Source organism: Anopheles gambiae, chromosome 3 (assembly GCF_943734735.2).
Source record: "Anopheles gambiae chromosome 3, idAnoGambNW_F1_1, whole genome shotgun sequence".
In the NCBI taxonomy this organism is placed as follows: Eukaryota; Metazoa; Arthropoda; class Insecta; order Diptera; family Culicidae; genus Anopheles; species Anopheles gambiae.
The window spans coordinates 47,633,186-47,653,822 of NC_064602.1; the positions used below are offsets into that span (position 1 = coordinate 47,633,186).

The following is a 20,637-nucleotide window of genomic DNA, read 5'->3' on the forward strand; positions in this document are numbered from 1 at the left end:
TGCTCAAATAAATAGTGATATTGGCTTACCTATTGCGCTTCATTTATAATTGATTTTGTGGTTGTTTTCCATTCAAAAACTCTACAGATGCATCTGAACTGATTCCTCCCTACAAATTTGGTACCGTTCCGACCGTAAAACCGTTTGGTACCGTCCCGTGATAAAACCAAACGCATACATCCGGCTCGATTCATTGGAACACAGTAAAAATATTAATTTCCTGTTGCACGATTACCGCAAATTCGAGTCAATATTTCAATAGAATTTCTAGATATTTTCTAGGAAAAAAATAATACAGCTTAATAAGTTTGATTGATCTATGTGAAAAGGCTATTTCTAAATAAATAAGTAAAAGTTTTTTTTATGTCAGGGACCAGGCACCTCCATTATATTTTTCTTCTTTACTTCAAAAGGTAACAGCAGTAAGCAGTAACCAATCAACCACGACACCATTTGCAACAAATGGTGGACCTTTAATTTGGTTTTCTCAATTTTGACTTGAACAACTTGATAAGAGAATAATCATGGAATAAATACAGTTTACACAACTTCTCAACATAAAAATATTGATTTTATTATTCAGTTGATCTGCTGTTCGAAATTTTATTTTTAATCTATTTTTAAATAAGAACGGCGCACGTTGTTCATTGGTGTAAAATGAATTCTCTTATAACGAGTTTTACGCATAACGAACAAATCTAAATGTGAGGCTCAAACCTCTCTTAACTAAAGCGTCATCCATCAATTGTGTAACGCTGGTAGGGGGATTTTTAGTAAAAAACGAGGATCAGCCGATCTCGTGGTACAGTCGTCAACTCAAACGACTTAACGACATGCCCGTCATGGGTTCAAGCCCCGCATGGACCGTTCCGCCATACGTAGGACTGACAATTCTGTTATGGGGGAATGAATAAGTCACTGAAAGCCAATCCCGCAAGTGTAGTGGTACAGGCAGGCCTTGGCCAACAAAGGTTGTTGAGCCAAAAGAAGAAGTAGAAAAAAACGAGGATTCTTCTTGGTAACTTCACGACCTTCGCGGTTATGCCGTTCTAAAAATAGATCTCGCTACTTTTTATGTACTACGCAGCCGAATAGTCCGTCATTTGGGCCGTCGAATTTGGTTCCAATGGACGGACGAACGGAAGAACTTAACACAGGATCGTTGCAGTAACGTTGCATTCCGTTGCTGCGACGACCACAGTGTGCGTGCCACTAGATTGTACAGACAAGCATTTGATATTAGTAGCATGCGATTGGCAAGAAACGACACGCGATTCGAAGCTAATAGCGCGATATTCAACTGTAACGCTGTAAACAGGTGTAATACCCAAACCCAATTCGTTTCATTCAAATTGGAGATGGAGTTGATGCAGTCAGCCGGTTTTTCGTTAGAGTTGATCATTGGTCGTAATTTTATAAAAACATCGAAAATGTAGCCGAAACTCTTGCAAACATGCGTAACATATCAAACATCACATGTTATGTGAAATAGGATAACCAATTTAATGATGAAACAACATCTAAAGCCAAAGAACAGTTCTGGAAAGATGGACATATTGATAGAGGACCAGGAAGATGGGTGGATGAAAATCGCTTGTGATGATGGTGATGCAAGACCATTGCAAACAGTGCGGAGAATTCGATTATCAAAATCTTTTTGAATTTGTTTTCTGTATGGCATAACTTTTCTTTACATAAAATATAATGTTGAATGATTTTTTTTTTGTTAATTTAAAAAAAATGTGAATATACTAGAATAAAGTAAAAAAAAGAAAAACACACAAAAAAATCTGATTTTGTTCAATACACTAAGCAATTAGAGGAGAGTGGGGTCCATCTGATACGTAGTTTGAAGGAGAGGAGGTTTCTTCCTACGTTACAGTTTGTTACACTAAGGGGGGGAGACAAGGAATCGAAAATTCGCATTTTTTGTGTTACGTAATTGATAGATGACGCTGAGTAAAATTTCGCAAAACGATTATTATCATTTGTGTTGCTGATACACATATTGGGTTCCGATGAGAAATCAAGGTCGGTTAACGTTGAGCATTTCATTATTCATATTCATATTCATATTCATATTTATTTGTCTACCTTTTGGTTACACAAATGCTTAAATAATACTTATTACCAATGTTCCTAACCTAACAAAAATTAACACGAATTATCAAAAATTTGAGAAAAAAAATTTTTTTAGAAAATTAAATTAAATTAAAAATTAAAAATTAAAAATTAAGGCAGCACGGGATTATGGAGGGTTCTGATGCGGGATCGGAAAGAGGATAAGGGAAGGTTGAAATCAAACATAGAATATACACAATTAAATCGACGAATTGCACAAAGAAGGGGGTCATTACGGCCCACTGCCGTTCGGCGGGAAGGGATCACTAGGGGAGGGCGGTTTCGAAGAACACGGTTAGGGGCGTAGAAAGGGATAGAAGAAAGAAGGGAAGGAGAATCAATATTACCAAGGAGTAATGCGGCAATAAAGGAGGATTGGGCATGGGAACGGCGGTTTTCCAATAGTTCCAGGCCATGCTGCCGACACCTGTCCTCGTAAGGAGGTATGGGGGAGGACAATCTACCCAGGATTTTACATATAGCAAACCTGGTGAACGATCGCTGCACCCGCTCGATACGTTCCACGTGGGTTCGAGCTGTAGGGGACCAGACTACTGAGCAGTACTCCAAAATCGATCTGACCAGAGAGCAGAACAGAGTCTTCAGGCACATTGGGTCGGAGAAATCGCACGCAATTTTCTTTAGGAGACCCAATGTTTTCCGCGCCTGATTGACAACTGAGTCAATGTGGTGGCTGAAGGTGAGGCCTCTGTCAAGCAAGACACCGAGGTCTTTTACGACACAAACACGATTGACTTGTACAGAATTTAGGACGTACGAGTAAGTGATTGGAGACTGCGAACGACTAAACGAAATGACGTTACACTTATCAGGACATAATGTGAGGGAATTACTAGAACACCAAGACGAAAAACGATCAAGAATATTTTGTAGGGAAATGCAATCTCTAGGAGACGAAACTGGGAGAAAGATTTTGAGGTCGTCTGCGTAGCATAGGAAACACTCAGGAGGGAGGGTGGTACGGACATCATTAATAAAAATTATGAACAGCAAAGGACTTAGAACACCGCATTACCGCATGTATTACCGCATTATGTTTGCTTATCTCATTGGCAGAAGCTAGTTTCGATATTAGGAATCGTTTAATATAAAGCTATTGCCACGAGGAGAAGCGTCTTATAATTGCGCGTTTTACAAGATTTTAGATTTTAGATTATTATATCTAGCAAGCCTTTCTGAATCTACTGGAAAATGAAATCATATAAAATGATTTGGTGTTGAAGAGAAATGTCTAGAAGCACATGTCTTACACCTGAACAACATAGCTGAACTATTGCTGAGCATTAATAAAGGAAAGGCAGTTTAACATTGTCATTTTACCGCTGTTATTTCAAACAGTTTCCTCATATTGAATTCTTTCACTGTCATTGGTCAGTTTTTGAAAAAAAAATGATTGACAGAAATTAAAATTGATTGAATTGAAATGGCCAAAAATAGTTAACTGCATATATCTTCCCACTTACATTACACTTACCCACTTACTTGTATTATTATTACTATTATTTTTCACATATACCGTTTATATCAGCACATCCTGGGATCAATTATTTCAATTTAATGCAAATTATACGAAAATGAGCCTCCATCATAACGAGTATTTTGTACGAATGGGTTACTGGAATGAATTAAACTCAATAAGCGAGGGTCCACTGTACTTGCATTGTCAATGGCAATGTCAATGGATTTGGCTATCAGTAGCTTTTTGGTTTACCCATGCCAAGATAGTCACGTCTGAGGGGACTGAACGCATGCGAAACTTGAACCTATGAAGGCATGTTTTTAAGTCGTTCGCGAATTAGAGTTGACGTAGAGTTAAAACCTACTAGGAAGGTTTAACAACACTACTAAAAAGCCAATATTTGTCAACTACTTAAACTCAATTCACACCAGCAAATTGTTTTATGCGCAGTACACATTCATTAAGTAAATAAGCATTGTTATCACACTTTTCACACGTGTGTAACCCTTTTTCCTCCTATAGTGCATGCCAAATCTGGTACAACAATATTTTGCAACACGGTAATTAATCAAACAGTTTGCATAATCCCAACCAACACCACACCAGCAAAAGATCCGGTTTTGGTAAAAGTATCTCTTTCCTTTTCCGGCCATCACTCGTATCCTGTGTGCTGAGAAGTTATCAAACGAGAACGGCTTCCTATCGGAACGGAAAACCTAGCACAGTGCAAAAGCAAAATTAACACACCTGAAGCCAGGATCAACCATCCTGAGGTCCTGGTTTTGCACTAGGAAGTAAAATTAATAAATTTAATAAACTTTTCCACAGCTCCGGGCAGCTTCACCGTGTCCGGCGGTATTGGGCTGTGCGGTGTTCGCACAGCCCAGCCAAGGTGACCAACTGGTCCATTGCATAAGCTTTCTTCTTGCTTTTTCTTTTCCTTCACACACTGGCCAACACAAAACACAAACACATACACACACAGCTTCACTTTCAGATGCTCGTCTCGTCCGTCTGGGCTGGGCCGGTGCCCAACGACAGGTAACCCGATAGGGTCGGCTTCGAAGACGTGAGTGCTACACAACCAACAATGTTTCGTCCGTTGGTTCAGTGGACATCCACTACTCCGCTACATCAACACCAGCACGGGGTCATCAGACTCACCAGCACCAGCCACCTACCTAGTCACCATAGGAAGCAGCCCCACGAACTTAATAACGATAATTAAAACTGCTTCTCGGATCACGATAGTGGCACAGACAGGAAGGACAGGGAAGCGCCAAAGGAGAAGGGGAACGGAAGGGGGTGGGGGGGGGAAAGAAACACTACAACTTTTCACATAACGGAAAATAATCAGATTTCGGTACTTTTTCGTGCGGCACTAAGTGGGCGCTTATTTATAACGCCCTGAGAGTGAGGCGGGACTCTTTCAACGCAATGAGTGTGAATCTTTTCACTATCTGGTGCACTTCAGGTCGCACAGTTTTTCTCGATCAACCGAGGCGTGTATTTGCTGATGAAGGCAGGTCGTATTTTGTGCCATGAAATTGTTGCCATTTGAGTAGCATAGTTAGCCGAAGCAAGGAAACACCGAACACTATCTCAAGTGTAGCGATGAAAGGTTTTTGGTTCCATCGTGATGCGCCAAATAGTGAGAGCTTGTTGGGAAAAATGCTGGATTCATTTGAGGCTACAGATCTATAGCATGATCTTCTAAGATAGGTTTTATACATACGTTAGTTTATCTGTTTGTTTACCAACATTTATTACATCGATGGAAATGGAAACTTCACTTCAAAGCAAATAATTTACCATCAGCGGTAACCTTAACCTAACAAAAGTTTGTATTACCGCAAATCCTCATCCACCACTCCACCCCAGGGTTGGGAAGGTGTGATATGAGTAATGTTGCATAATTTATCGAGCATGAATTTTACAGTGCGCCCCGATTGTTGAGGTCTGACTGAGTAAAACCACTGCAATATCATTCTCATCAACCATTAGCCCCGAGAAGGTAATTGCATTAAATCGCAGTGTTATTAATTTATTCATGTCATTTATTTCAATCGCTACGCTGCCCGCCCGGGACGGGAGGCGCGGTGATGGAATGGGGATCGATGAATATGTTTGCAAACATCCAATGGCGCAAAGCACCCGATGTAGACCAAACATTTGCATAGTGGATTTTGTTATTTTATACATGCTACGATATTTTCTCTCCGACTTCCTCTCTTTCTCTCTCGATGCTTCGACTATTGTCATACACCACTCATTACTCGCCAGCTTATGGTGTTTGGTGGTATACTAAACAAAAAAAAGAAACAAACGCGCACATAAAAGTTGCTTCAAGCGAAACTAACACGGTAAGCCCGGCTGCAAATTACCCGAACTGCCCAGTTTGTAGCGTAAATAAAGTTCACGCTCTGACAAAATTAAGCATCGTAATAGATGCAAATGAAATCAAGTTCGGCACAAGCTCCCAGACAAGCGCCGCGGTGGTGCCGCACAATTCGCGTGCAAATGAAATAAAACAAAAACAAAAATGCATCTGGCTAGTCGATTAATCAAAATTTAATTTGCAAAACCCCTCCCCACAAACAAGCGCAACACATGTATGCAAGTGCATGAGCCTCGATCAGGTTGATAAGGAGGGAGGGGGAGGGAGTAGGCGTGAAAAAAGCGCCTATCTGCCCGAAACTACACGGCACAGTTCTGAATAATTGACACATTCTGTCGTGTTCTTGTGTGGGGATTTTTCCTCGCGCTATAGCGGCATTCGTGCACCATGGTTGGTTAAGCATATGACGGGATATGGCTAGCTTTATTGACAGTGGTGAGATGTTTCAGTTTCATTGTATCGCCCGAAGGAAAAGCTTAAAGTGCAATTGGTTCGGACATTGGAACAAAAAAACACTTTAAATTCAAAGCGTCAATTCTGGAATTATTGCCCTCTTTAGTAACAGAAAACAACAATTACATGTTGGTTTAGTTTATTTTATGGTTTTTAATAATGATGCATTTCTTTATTAGTGACGATTCATTTAAAATAGTCGAATTCGGAAATAGAAGCTGTTTTTTATCCGAGAGGACACCCAGGAGGTATCGTATTAATTTCAAACAGACACATAATTTACACCGACTCGCACACTACGAGCTTCATCCGTTCCAATGTTTCGCATGTATGCTTATATATTTGGAAGGTAAGTTATTTTGCCGCAAATTATGTGCTGTCTTAAAGAACGGATCGCATTAATTAAATCAAATGTTAGGAAGATTGGGTCAATTTAGGAAAACCGTGATTGTCCGGATTTAGAGGCCGCTTAAACTGAGAATCGCAATACTCGATAACCCCTAAATTCATTAAAACTGAATGCATTCAGTACTATTGCATACCTTTAGGCGCTTATGTATTTTTCATCGGAAAATGTGTTGTAGGGTATAGGAAGGTTATAGGTTCAGTCAATCTGTCACATTCCGAACAATTGAATTTAGTTTTACTTTTTATTATTATTATTATTTATTGGTTGATCTTTAACGTGCCACATGGCCTAATTAAGATGGGTAACAAACAGTACAAAAAAAAACATAGCAAAATCAAGATTTTACGTTCCTTGAAGCACTGAGTTGAAATGTTAAATTCGAAGCAATCTGAAACAGTGATGAATACAGCCGACATGCGGAACATAGGGTCAGGCCGACCAGCGCTGGAGCGAGGCTAAACGACCCGTAGAGTCTCTCTAGACCTAAGTGGTCGGGATAGTGCGTAGATATCGATGCGATGCAAGAAAGGCGCTCGGTCGATAGAGCCATTTAGCAAACCAGCACTGTGCAATGAAAAAGCACTGTGCATTGCGTCGTCTAACCGAAAGAAGCTCAAGGCCTAGGAAGGTTTTCTAAAATGTTAACATTTTCGGTAATCAAAATAATCAAGTTTCATTTTTTATTTTTGCAATCCATAAAATCGGTTCCTGGAATGTCTATCGATGAATGAATACTGAAAACTATCAAAGTTACAATTAAACGAATAAACTTATTCGCATAAATCCCCACCCATTGGCAAAAGCTGAAATGCGGTTTTCTCAGTATGTGTTTTTCCAACCATTTCCCAAATTTCACAGAATTACGAGAACTGATCATAGGTTTGTTTCGTTTCGGGAAATGTTGTTTTCTGCACATCTTCAATGAATTATTTTTCTATACTTCATGTGAACTTTCATAGAAGTTTATTTTATTAATTTTCTTGAAAATTACGGCCGGAACTTACATAGAAGGAAATGTGAAAAAATAGCTTGCGGGTTACCTATTATATAAAAGATAATACTTAGCGGCTACATAGCCAAACGAACACATTTTAATAACTATCAATCAAATCAAGCAAATTACTAAAGTTTAATATTAAACCCCTGAATCCGTTTTGATTCTTACCCTATGTTCTATACTACGATGTTGATTTATTGTGTTTTTTCAGTTGTCAGGTAATTTGAAATATTTTACAAGAACTTTTGAAAAATAGCAAGATTTTCATAATTACAAAATAATGTAGTTAAAAGTTAAGCAGTTACTGTTATACATGTTAAACTACTCTTTTATATCAATTTGGGTTTTGTATGATTGATTTATTTGTTTATAAATTGTATAAAGCTTTAAAATTGTAAATCAATCAAATTCAAGCAATTATTCGAAATTTGTTTTTGTTGTCCTAGCTGGTCGAGAAAAAAATAATTGTAGTATTTTACTTTTTCATGGAATTATGTAGCTTCACAAAAATGTTTCAACCTATTACAATGGAGCGCCGTTTATTCGGGCACATCGGAACTTGACCTCGCTCGGATACTCAAATAAAACGGATAATGAGTCAAAGTACATATTTTAGCACAAATTCCTTAATTTTTATAGGAAATTTATACAGTCTGAACTCATTGGTTGAACTTCGATTCTCTGCCAGCTATTGAATATGTGCTTTTTAATTGGCACGTTTTTCCATACAAAGAAAATTATGAAATTTTTCTCAGCAGACCATGAGATTTTTGTGAAATGTTCAAAAAACCGGTTTTCCCATACAAACGCATGCTTTTTAATTGAACTGTCAGCCAACTATCGAGCGTTCAACTAAAAAGCATGCCAACTAAAAAGCGTTCAACTATTGAATTCTTACTGTATTATGTTTTGGTAAAACCTTGCCTGTTTTTCATAACATCATGTGTTTCCGTGGAGAATATTTGAAAAGTGCCATGCATTATTGCGTTTTTTACTATGACAATGTGCTCTGAAAATCGATTTTTTTAAATACCCAAGTGACATTTGCCCGAAACTGTTTTCCATATCTGCACGCTTGAAATTGTGGATTTGTGTATGATCAAGTGTGTTGAAAGGGCTAAGATTTGGTGTGTTTGTAAATTAGACGTTCCTCTATCGATGGACGATGCCGTCGAGCTCATTTTTCACTAATATCTCTGGGTTTTTGATGAAAAACAAAAGCTAATTTTGTGTGACGTTAATCTATAAAAATTAATATTATTTAAGTATAAAATGGGAACATGAACATCATTTCCGAGCGAATCTAGAAGAAAGTAACGAAAAAGCAGCATCACAGTTGATTTTAAAGGACTTTTTCTGAATTCCCTTAAACTGGTGCAGTTTAAGGGAAGTTTAAGGCTCCAGTTTAAGGGAATTTGCTCGAATTCCCGATTATTCGTGCTATAAAATGTCAGTTGGGTATCCTCCTGCGCACGCAATGTCACCTTTGTATTGAACTGTCATTTCTAAACAGCACGGATAAACGGACAGCCGGATAAAAGGTATGAGGATAAACGGCGCTCCACTGTTATTGTATCATTGTTTATTATGCTATCATTTGTATCTAGACGTGTGATTCTAGAGATGAATCCTTCGAACGAACATCCAATGTTAAATAAACAACGCAGCGAGATAAACAAAACATAAGATTTAAATATGATAAGATTTTTTAAATTAATTTTATAGAGACTTTGGGCCTTTTGGCTTCATTTCAACATAAGAATCCTCCTAACAGATGAACCGCTCAGTTTCGGTTCATTGATAAAGGTGATCCGGATCATTTGATCGGATCAATCATTTAATCATGCGTTTTCTGCTAAACCTGTCATTTAATGCCAAAAAGAAAGAGAACATCTTTTACAGGGCTCTACCAAGGATTTTTGGTTGTTTCTCTTTTTTTTTTTTAATGCTTCCCGTAGTTTTTGGTTCGTTTACACTATTTATTGGGCGTTACCCTTTTTTTGGGGTGAATTTTATTGATGTCCTATAGGACGGTACCAAAATTATAGGATTATTATACAAAAATATATGGGAACCCTGTATCTAGTGCTGTCCGTCCTTTAGAATCTGGCTAAGACGAAGCACGAGGCGAAAAAATGCTATCACTAGCTCATTTGGCGTATTCGATCATTCGCCTCTGTTTCTTTCTGGGGAGCGATGATCCGGATCTTTAAAAAACTTATGCATGTTTCACTCGCTCAATGTACTGATCCGGATCAATTGAACGAATCCGGATCCGATGTTACATCACTAGCCTACATCATTCGGATTTCTGTCGGCTGTCGAGTTCGAGTCTGTATTGTTTTGTTCTCTGGCATTTGTTCCATGTAGTCCTTTCCATCAGTGGTCCGAGTGACATGGAGGGAGTCTGTATCGGTCCAGTTTTTAGTATAATATTTCATACCGTCTAACTCTTTCAAATTTAGTTATTGTAACATGAAAGAAAATTTAAATTTCCTGTATTGTAACACTAACATTGCACGACAATGGTCATCTCAATTTTAAAATTGGAACAAATATTTTAAAAACCTGTTGTTGTTTTTGTTTTTACGAGTACAACGATTTCTACAAGTACAACCATTTTCCAGCTTGTTTTTAAGGGAATCCGTTATCAATTTGTCTGACTTGGCATTACTTGTTCGTAAAGCATTATAATAGTTAATGACTATACGTTAGCCTCGATAATTTTTCAGCCGTAAAGGCTTTTGTACCATCTCCGAAATATTCCCAATAATTTTGCAGCATGGAAGGAATGGTTCATCAATAAGCGATAAAGCTCTTGTTTTGTAGTTTTCAACTTTTAAAACATCGATTATTTTGTTTATAAAATTGTACAATGTAATAATTTCGATGAAAAAAAAAAAACATGTATTTTCCTGGTCCGCAGCTATCGGCGATTTAATAAATTTGGCCCTTTACCACAAAAGTTTGCCGACCGCTGGTTTATGTTGTTATTGTTAATTTCATGCTAAAGTTCGTCCAAATGTTCATACGGAGTTGAAAATACATCAAATTATTATGTTTTGTCTTTTTATGTTATGTTTTCTTTTGCACAAATAATTATATAAAATGCAGATGTAGCGTGAAAAAATACTAAAATACTAAAATACAGATTTAAAAAACAAATGACAAACAAACCGTGAAGAAAACACATTTATAAGTAGCTAAATATTTCCCCCATTCGTAGATAAATACAGATGGCCTCCAAGATACGCGGTACCTTACGTACTCGGAACCAGAAATACAAGATTGTCTAAATTTGTCAATTCGTTGAGCAAATTGTACTGGTTTCCTTTTAATTGAATTTAATTGAATAAAAACCAATCAACAACAAAACATGTAATCTGCAGTGAAAATTATGCAGGAAAATTTACTCTATTTTGGCAGAACACCGTGAAATTTGACTTACACGATTTCCTCACAGTCCGCATTATTAGCGTATTTCCGGAACAACCTATAGTTCATTCGAAAGTCCGAGCGGCTTTACCATGGTACCGACATATTTGAAGAAATTGTATTTTATTTTTAAGCTCATTTTGATTAGCCTTGAAGAACTTAGTCTTTTTAGTCATGTTATGCCAATATAATACGTTCTATCGATACCAACATAAATGTTAACGGTAATATAATAAATGGATAAAATAGAACCTTCTAGATAAGCCTATTATTTATTGACCATTTTGGATTAAGCTGGTGTTATAAATTTTTACATAATTATAACAGCAAGTAACGTTTACTTGAATTAAATGTGTTTTAATCCAATTCATTTTATTAAATAATACCAAATAATTAATTCAATGTTTCGTCGAGGCGACCAAGTCATTTCTTTCTTTCATTATAATTTTTGATTTTTTTAATTCTTTTTCTAAACTTTGTAACCACTATCACTAACATTTTTATTGCTGTAAAACATAGTTTGTGAATGAATTGTGTTTGAAAATGTAAAACGAATGAACCACCTATTCTACTCGTCGAACATATCGGCAACATTTAACACGCGGCATTAAGCTACGCCTGGTTCTGACGTCACTGCCCGATCAAAAGCCCCGATCAGTACACGAACGATCACGATCACGTCACATCATGCACGATCACACCTACTACCGTATGTATGGTGCAGTAGACGAGCACAGTATTGAACACAGAAGAAACGTATGAAATTGTGTACGATCCCATTGTAATTTCTGCGTGATGTTTTTCGATTCAAATCAATAAATACGATAAAATCGGATCGGATTGCAAGGAAGAAATACTGGAGGAACACAATATTTAATTAAAACTTAATATTTAAGCAATTTGTACCATAGCAATATTTGCCCTTATTATGCTTACAGCCGTAGCCTGTATTAGACTGTATTATGAAATAAAGCCACTGCAACCTTCATTTCTCCCAAAACACTCAAACCCATTCTATAACTAAATGTAGATTCAAATCAGCCCATGCAAACCAGCAATGCTGCTCCTACGAAATGCTTTGCCCACACTGTAAAACATGCTGTGTATTAGTGCGGCCTTTCGATCGTCGCCGCTTTCGCTTCAACACGATTGCGCTGGCGATCGCGTTCGTAGTTTTAGTAAGTGACTCAACACAAGAAGAGTGAGTGCATTTTTTCCCCTCCTCGATCAAATTTCTTGGAGGTAGCGCGAACAAGTGTGAATTTTACTTTAAAAAATGTACACAAAAAATCCCATTTCAAAGAGTGCTTTTTACTTAATGTTAACGTGTTTGATATTTCGGATGTGAATAAAGTTTTCATCACTACATGATCATAATAACTGTGATATATTATAACATCTACGTGCGGTTTTAAAAACATCTATCTTCAATTGATGTGCAGTGTCTTGGTCAGCTCCTAAAGTAAAACGAAACAACTCTTTTATTTCGCTTACCGTATACCTTAACGTCGCCAATCGTTGTGGAAAGCGAGTTGGAAAATTTTCCACGTTTCGGAAAAGCGGATAATCTCAAACGCAGAACGCAAAAACCACATACTTGTCTGTGACTAAAAATAGGCGCTCTATACTTGGTGCTTTGGGTTTTCTCATAAGTAATACGTATCTCGATGTGCTGTGTGGTCGGTCGCCCCATGCGAGCTCGGCCAGTGTGTGTGTGTGTGTGTTGCTGGCGTGGCGCAGAAAAAAATGTTTACAAATTGGTTAACTTTTTAAAAACGTCGATCAAGCATAGATTTGCGCCATATGCCATGAGTCAGTGATCTAGCTGGATTCTTTTAATTTGACAGTTTAAAGTGGCTCACGGTTAGGATTTATCAACTCAGTGGCTTCGATACGGGGTTGATGATCAGAAAATAAAACCAAGAAAATAAATATAAACTGCCACACGCTAGCTAGAATCGAAATCCCAAACCAACCGTCCCCGTAACAACAAAGACCGGAGGAAAATCGCTGTAACGTCTGTGAATCCAAGTTTAATCCCACCGTTGCAACATCATCTCCACAACACAACCAGTGCTCCAGAAACCGTGCTCCGTGTGTACCGTGGAGGCAAAGCAAAATAAAACATAAACAACCGTTATCGTTCCATAAGAAAGCACAGATTGTTTGTTAGATCTTCTCTCGGTGTATGCGTTCAGATGGTGGGGTATGCCCGACGACGTCGACGATTCAGGGCAGTGCAGTATTTGTGTCCCAGCCTTTCTTTTGCCCATTATTGTGTGGCACCGCGTTAATGCGGCTGCAGGCTGGCCCCGGAGGCAACGCCATTGTGAGGTGGCCTAGAAATGACCATTCACGCATCGACACCTCACTCCTACTACACTGACGGCTGCTTGATGACGTCGAACGTTGTCAGCTGTTCGATGCATCATTGGACTGTTAATGACCTCGACGGCTAGGACGGGGGGGGGGGGGGGGGGGGTTAAATTTTGGGTGTCATTATGCATTTAATGTGCCCTTGCACTCAAACCAGTTACAAAGTGGCTCATTGTATGGGGTATACATTGGAAAGTGTTTGTGATAATTGTTCAACCAATGGACTTAGTGATTATCATCCATTCTGCAGCATTATGCATGATTCATCAGTGAAAATTCCTGATAAATCCAGAGAACGTCTTCATTTGAGAAAAAAATCTCAATAAAATAGAAACGAACTGATGTTTCGAGCTGAATTGTTATCTAATTACGTACGGTACACGCTATCTATCGCTTTTTTTTGTTTGTTGTTGAGCCTACAGTTACATCACCTATCATTGGCACACACCGTTGCTGGCTTCCCCGAGAAAATCTCACGTCCCCGTAGGAAAAAAAGAAACTTCATCAACCGTTATTATCATACCCGTCCGATATCGGTATCGAACCGTCTTATCAATCGGAGGTTCTTTGTACGGGTACGTTAGATATGGAAAAGCCTCCGGTCGGCTCCCCTCTGTTACACGGGCATTCGTTCCCAACTTCAAAGCAGCTTTGTGAAGAAGACACTCTCACACAAACATACATAAACTCTTCCAGCACACGGAGCACGGAGAGGGTACCCACTGGACCTGAAAGTGGGTTTTTTTGCACCCGCCTGGTAATTTGCTAATGATTGCTGAACGTGACTAGCGCTGACCGGGCGTTCGAAAGGTGCAATGGTAATAATTTCAAGCCCCCTGGATGGCTGGATGGTTCCGTCGCTGACCACTCCACTGTATCAGCCCAACTCGCTCGCCTGGGCGAAACAAAACTAAAAAACACAAACAATCACAAACACCAAAAAGACTAAGAAAATACAAACAAACTAACCGTTAGTGATTAAATCGGCGAACAGCGCTTTCGTAACCACCGCTACGCCGTTACCGCGTGCGCGCGATCAGGTCGGGAAGTAGCGTTAGCGTTGCGAACGGTTCCAATCGTTACCTTTCCCATGTGTCCTGTGGGGCAACTACCGTGTTGCCCATTCAGAACCTGCAAGCCCCGTGGCATCCACCGTGCGCACCTCAAGCAGACAAACACAGCCCTCAATGACGCGGTGATAAGATAAACGGGCGCGCGCTGATAAACGGGATCCGTACGGGCACAGTGCTCTAACAACGTAGCACGATTCTTACCTATTCTCATTTACCATACCAGGTTCCTACAGTACATCTGAACACGCTGGACATCGGCGGCTAGTCGCTGGTGGATCAGGTGCAAATCGGTCCTACAAAGGTGACCGTCGGGTCGATTCGGTGTGGTGTGTGGTCGTAGTTCCTAAGTGCCAAAAAACGACCAGCAAACAGCGAACACAGCGGAAACGAAAGAAGCGTCCGCGAATCGTTCGAAAAAAAGTGAAGTGCATGACATCACCAACCACATCCGAACAACCGTGCCAGTGAATTCCATCGTGTGCGCACCTTCCAGAATGACCGATCTCTCCCGGCACCACCATCACCATCATCAGGGCAATGGGTTCGGGTCCGGCAGCAGCATACACGACTATCCCGAGCATCTGAATCCCTTCTACGAGGATGAAAATCACAAACGTCTTCGCTTTTTGGAGCACAAGCCGGCACCAAAATCCCAGCGCCGCGGTAGCTTGTCCAGTTTGCGCGATGGACTGCGGGAGCTATGGTAAGTGTACGGTTTCTTCACTTGTGGGTGGACGACAGGGTAATAGGCGAGAGCCGTTCCAGTGGGACTATTGCTGCTGTGCCGCCCTCTAATTAGCTTATTTATAGTTGTCGCTTGAGCTTGGTAATTCGGTCGTTGTTTCGGGATGCTTATGAAAAGACGCAAAAATTTGAATGTACTGCCGGAAGAAGAGTGTGATCTCACACCCACTAACCCAGTAAAGGGGGCTATTTGTTCGGCGTTGTTTCGTTGGCTTTGCCGGCTATCTGGATTACATCATCACGGGCGGTGAAAAGACACCGATGACCGACACACGCCATTTTCTCCACCCTCTCAACAATCAGCATGATAGAATGGAACAAGTGGCCAATGCGGACTTGTTGCCGCTTTGCATCAAACAAGATCCTCACTTATCGCAAAATGCAATCACAAGTAGCAGTGGGTTTTTATCTATGGAAGTGCAATTATATGACGCTAGTGATACACTCTGATATCCACAACCAGCAAAAACACAATAAGCTCTGTGGATGATAATTGATGTTGATATGCTTACGTGCACTTCCGCCAGAGTCGCTAAAACAATCGGCATCGTTTGACACCTGAAAGGATGCTGCCTTGGCATAGAGTTGCCGTCTGTACCATGCGCTGCCCACCAATTTACACCTTGCCCGGGTGATTTACATTTTTTTGTTGAACTTCCTTATTATTTTCCGTCAGACAAATTGCGCACAACAATACGCTAGGCTACTGAGCTTCTGGCACCGTCCTTGTAGCCCCAAGAGCGCATTAATTTATTCTAAACCATGTGCTAACCCAGCTCCCACCAAACCAGAGCGTAATTAAATCTTTGAAGCATCAATTGAAATGCCTCCCAGAAGAAGAAACTTATCGACTCGAAAGTGTAATTACTCATATAGAGCTGCTCTCCCACAGTGTTGCTGCTATTCGTTATTGTTCTTGTTGCAACACGATCAACAAACGATCATCGTGTATGTAGGAGTGTGGAAATTTACATACAAATAACGCCAACATTGTCTTGGTCGTTGTAGTTGTCTATGTAATGGGAGCGGCTGAACCCCACCCACCATCAGTAAAAGGTTGATGGGAGAATTGAGATCATGGGGATCAGCTGCTAAATTTAGCCATTTCTTCTGAACGCAGCTCATTTTTGCACTCTTTCTCAAGTGGCTTCATCTTGAGTCTTGAATTTTTAAATCATTATGCCTACCAATTCCACATATGCCTCTGTACAATGCGTTACTTGACGAAAAAGGAAAAAAGAATACAAAAGAAATATTGTTTATCATCATCGAAATTACTGGGTGTTACACATGAACACATGGATCAATCAATGATTTTGGGTCTGAACGGTCTGATCGTCGTTGGAATGGAATATACAGTCCAACCTATACATACAGTAGGAATCCACACGCGAGGCGGTCCCGTGGTACAGTCTTCAACTCGAACGACTCAATAACATGCCCGTCATGGGTTCAAGCCTAGAATAGACCGTTCCCCTGTAGCAAGGATTTGACTATCCGACTGCGGTGACAATCGATTAAGTCTCGACGAAAGCCTGTATAGGCCGGCATGTAGGACGTTACGCCAAATATAAGAAGAAATCCACACGCAGCGCAGGACGGCTTAAACACGTTAGCCAAGTCTTACAGCAATACAGTTGTGTAAGTCCAAGGAAGGATAAAAAGATCACAGACTAACAATTGTCTCTGAACTAAAATATCGTGCAAGAACTGATACAACATGCTTAAACACACATCACAAAGCTTAAATCACGGTATGACACTTTTGAAGTTTAGTGTTACTTCAAAATGATAATAATAAAATAAATGTAAAAAGCTACTGAAAAAGTGCCTATTGTCATTCGTTGCTCACTAGTTTTTTCTTCTACCTACATATAAACCTATGTACAGCAAACCTCTACAATTGATACCAAGAAATAATTTAGCTGCATTTTTAAATTTGCTTCAGTCCTCCGCTCACTTTGCTCCATACGACTTCCGATGCAACGAGGACACATAAATCAACTTACGTATTGGTGTAGTGACCGAGCGCTTCCTCGCTTGGAATTAAGACCCATTGAAGTGCTGCTTTGCATTAAAGTGTCTCCAGCCATGTTGAAGATGATCTTTGTGACCCGTTTTTGAGTAGGATACAACTGTACTGATGTCTTTTAAAGATTTCATATAACACATTGCTTTAACTTTTACGTTTAAACTGATTATTCGGTTTGGACTATATATTTTTTTGCAATATTATTCTTCCGTAGTGGGATTAAAAAATGCTCATTTATGCTGTCGATCACCTAGACCCTAGCTGTCGGATCTATCCCCTCACACCACAACGTTCTGCTTGTGCTATGTGTATGCGTTTTGAGCTAATTGAAATGCGACCTCCATTCGGTTTGCTTCGTACGTTCGGCGAGACACAGCCGCGTCAAGTTCACTTCAGCTGACCCAGCGGCATACAACCGGCTTGAAGGTTTTATCAGCAGCAAGACGTAAGTCACACGAGGAGCGGGACAACATTTTAATTGAACCGCATACTGGACTACCGGAGTAATTGAGATCGTTAGGGTGTTTCGGTCCTGGAGGCTACAGTGCTTTAAGAACGTTCAATAAATAACGTAGACGATCGACAATTTAACGAAATCGATCAACACATCAGGACAGCAGCACAACGCTCCGACGTATCCCAACAACTGACATGCTCGATCTAATTTTCACATCCGTTATTAATCTGTCCACAGGCAATTTTCATCGATTCGCTTTGGCAAAAAGCGCTCATCAACGCTGGGCATTAACAAAACGTCCGAAAGCCCTCCACCGCTGCGAAGGGATACGTATGAAGTCGACTCCTTCGCAAGTACCAGTGGTTACCGCAACACGGTGAACGCTCCCGGCTATGGAACGACACGCGAAAGTCAGTCGTACACTACGACACCGCTGTTCGTACGCCAAACACGATACCGCAGTTCCATGCAAGACCGTCAGGTTAGGTTCGACCCCAGTGTAGACTACTGGCACGATCACGTCAAGTGCATCGGTGCATTGTCACATACACTGAGTGCGCACAACCGTGCACTGGCGATTCAAGCACAACAATACTGATAAATATAATTGCATCTGTCTCTCCACCTACTTCGCAGGACAACGGCGGTGAAATTGGATTTATGAGGAATGATCGCTACCGCAGCACCATTCAGAATGGGTTCGCTACGTACAACACCGGAATGGTGACGTCTACGCCGCGAAAGAAGCAAGCGCCTCCCACACCGTACGGGTAAGAGAAGCGGGAGCATCGGAATCAGTTGGCGGAAAACAGGAAATGCAATAAATCATCAAACATGTTTATCTTTTCAGCACAACATCACGAGCGGGGCAGCAACAGTACAACAATATCAATCCTTTCGACGCGGACCTGGAGCCAGAAGGGGACACCCTGTCGACGGTTAGTGTGGACAGCAGTTACAGCAGTACGCTACGATCGCGCACCTCCGGAACGAGAACACGCACGAAGCGACGGGCACCACCACCACCTCCAGTGGCCATTGTAAGCTTTACAGCGCAATTCTGAATAGTTTTCATCATCATTTTAATATTGAATCCTTCATTCACAGACACCTGCAAATCGCGTTGTCCCATCACCAGAGGAATCATCCGTCGTAGATGAGGCTCAAAATGAAGACCTTCGCAATCTTACCGCCGAAATTGAAAGCTTTGTCCGTATTTCATCCAGCAACGTGGACACTTCCACCAAAGATACATCGACCTTACGAACGGATGCGATCGTGGAAACGCGAGAGATTAAACCCCACGATCTTAATAATAACAGTGCACAATCAGAGATTCCTACTACAGTATCGACGATAGAATGCGAAATTGTGCAAAATAGCCGGACAGTACAAGGTACGGAACACGAATCATCCCAGATTCAGAAGGAAACCAACATGGAACTACAAACAGTACCAAAGGAAGAGAAAAGTGATGAAGTACTAATAGAATCACCAAAACCAACAGAAGTGCATACTAGCACATCGATTTCTGTTGACACAGCTGTATCGGGTTCTATCGAAACAAGCCCAAAGCCTTCACCCAGAAAAAAAGCGGACAAAACGCAAACTGAAATTACTGTTGATGCTGTTACCACTAACCCTCAGCCAGACGTTGATTTTGAAAATCTCGCTCTGCCAGAAACCCCAGTCCCAACGAGAAGGTCAAACCGTGAAAACCGCGAGAAATACATTACTCAAGATGTAACTACGATCCACAAAACGTCGTACGAAAAGCCTACCGTGGCACCGAAAGCAGCCCTCCCATCAACCACCGAGGAGGGAGATGACGATGAAGGTCCAACAACCACGATCATAGTGGATAACTTGCGGTACAAGCACAAGGTGGCTCCAATTCATACCGAGATTAGCACCAAGATCGAAAATGCACGCATGAAAATAAGTGAATCTACCGGCAACCTCCCAACGATCGCGAACGAAAGCGGCAACAACGATAGGCGCCGCTCTGTTAGAGATATTATCGAGTCAATCAATAAGAGCCAGAGCATGCTCAAGGTTAACCACGATCAGTCGACCAATGGTTTGCACGAAACACAGTCGACTGACAGCATGGCACGAAACATACGGGAGCTCAATGAACGCGAAAGGGAAATTCAGAACTTGCTGCAAGATATCGACACACGCTATGGGACGCATAGTGCTGAAGGTGATAGTACGCTCAGCGAAGTCGCTACCGCCAGCGAACTTCCAATGCTGTCCGACGGTCGAGGATCGTACTATGATAACTTAACGGATGATAATCTTAATGATAACTTGGACGACAAAAATAACGCTGCTTCGGGCTTCCGCGTTAAGAAAAGTCCCACCAAAACGGTGCTCATTGCGGAGGGTGGTGACGACCAACAGTTTCAAGATTGTATCAATTGGAACCCGCTACCGAAACCGAGACGTAGCCATATTTTGACGGAAAATGGAGCAGATTCCCAGCAGGAAGCAACGATATCTAATGCACCATCCTGATGTGCCTTCAACTAGTTGTTTACCTATTTGTTCGATGTTGTACTATTTAATAGAAGATACTGCGTGATTGTACTTTAGGGACACAAAATAGAATAAACTTTATGTTGCAATATTATTTATACCTTAAAACTGGGACTAATTG

The 20,637-nt window shown here is 40.6% G+C and overlaps 1 protein-coding gene and 1 long non-coding RNA gene across 7 annotated transcripts; one reads left to right on the top strand and one right to left on the bottom strand.

Annotated features, from left to right (window-relative positions):
• Positions 1 to 12,406: 12,406 nt before the first annotated feature.
• On the top strand, positions 12,407 to 20,624 carry LOC1279480 (uncharacterized). Of its 6 annotated transcripts, none has more exons than XM_061654946.1 (6): positions 12,407 to 12,494; positions 14,966 to 15,445; positions 18,213 to 18,456; positions 18,612 to 18,745; positions 18,826 to 19,015; positions 19,083 to 20,624. In XM_061654946.1, exons 2-6 carry the CDS (start codon positions 15,237 to 15,239, stop codon positions 20,493 to 20,495), a joined length of 2,190 nt encoding a protein of 729 aa, XP_061510930.1. In that variant the 5' UTR covers positions 12,407 to 12,494; positions 14,966 to 15,236; the 3' UTR covers positions 20,496 to 20,624. The 6 variants fall into 6 exon arrangements, with proteins under 6 accessions (XP_061510930.1, XP_061510928.1, XP_061510929.1 ...); XM_061654944.1 differs by having other exon boundaries at positions 12,463 to 12,535; XM_061654945.1 differs by having other exon boundaries at positions 12,465 to 12,755.
• On the bottom strand, positions 12,664 to 14,759 carry LOC133392847 (uncharacterized). The gene is made up of 2 exons (XR_009765836.1): positions 14,639 to 14,759; positions 12,664 to 14,579 (listed from the first exon to the last, which is right to left on the bottom strand). It is a non-coding gene; the product is annotated as an uncharacterized LOC133392847 (long non-coding RNA).
• Positions 20,625 to 20,637: the final 13 nt, after the last annotated feature.

Bases quoted from the DNA above. Each gene is read 5' to 3' on its own strand.
- LOC1279480 (XM_061654946.1), top strand. From the start codon at position 15,237: ATGACCGATCTCTCCCGGCACCACCATCACCATCATCAGGGCAATGGG. The intron at 18,746-18,825 runs GTAAGAGAAGCG...TTATCTTTTCAG, and splicing joins GCGCCTCCCACACCGTACGG to CACAACATCACGAGCGGGGC. The intron at 19,016-19,082 runs GTAAGCTTTACA...CTTCATTCACAG, and splicing joins CACCACCTCCAGTGGCCATT to ACACCTGCAAATCGCGTTGT.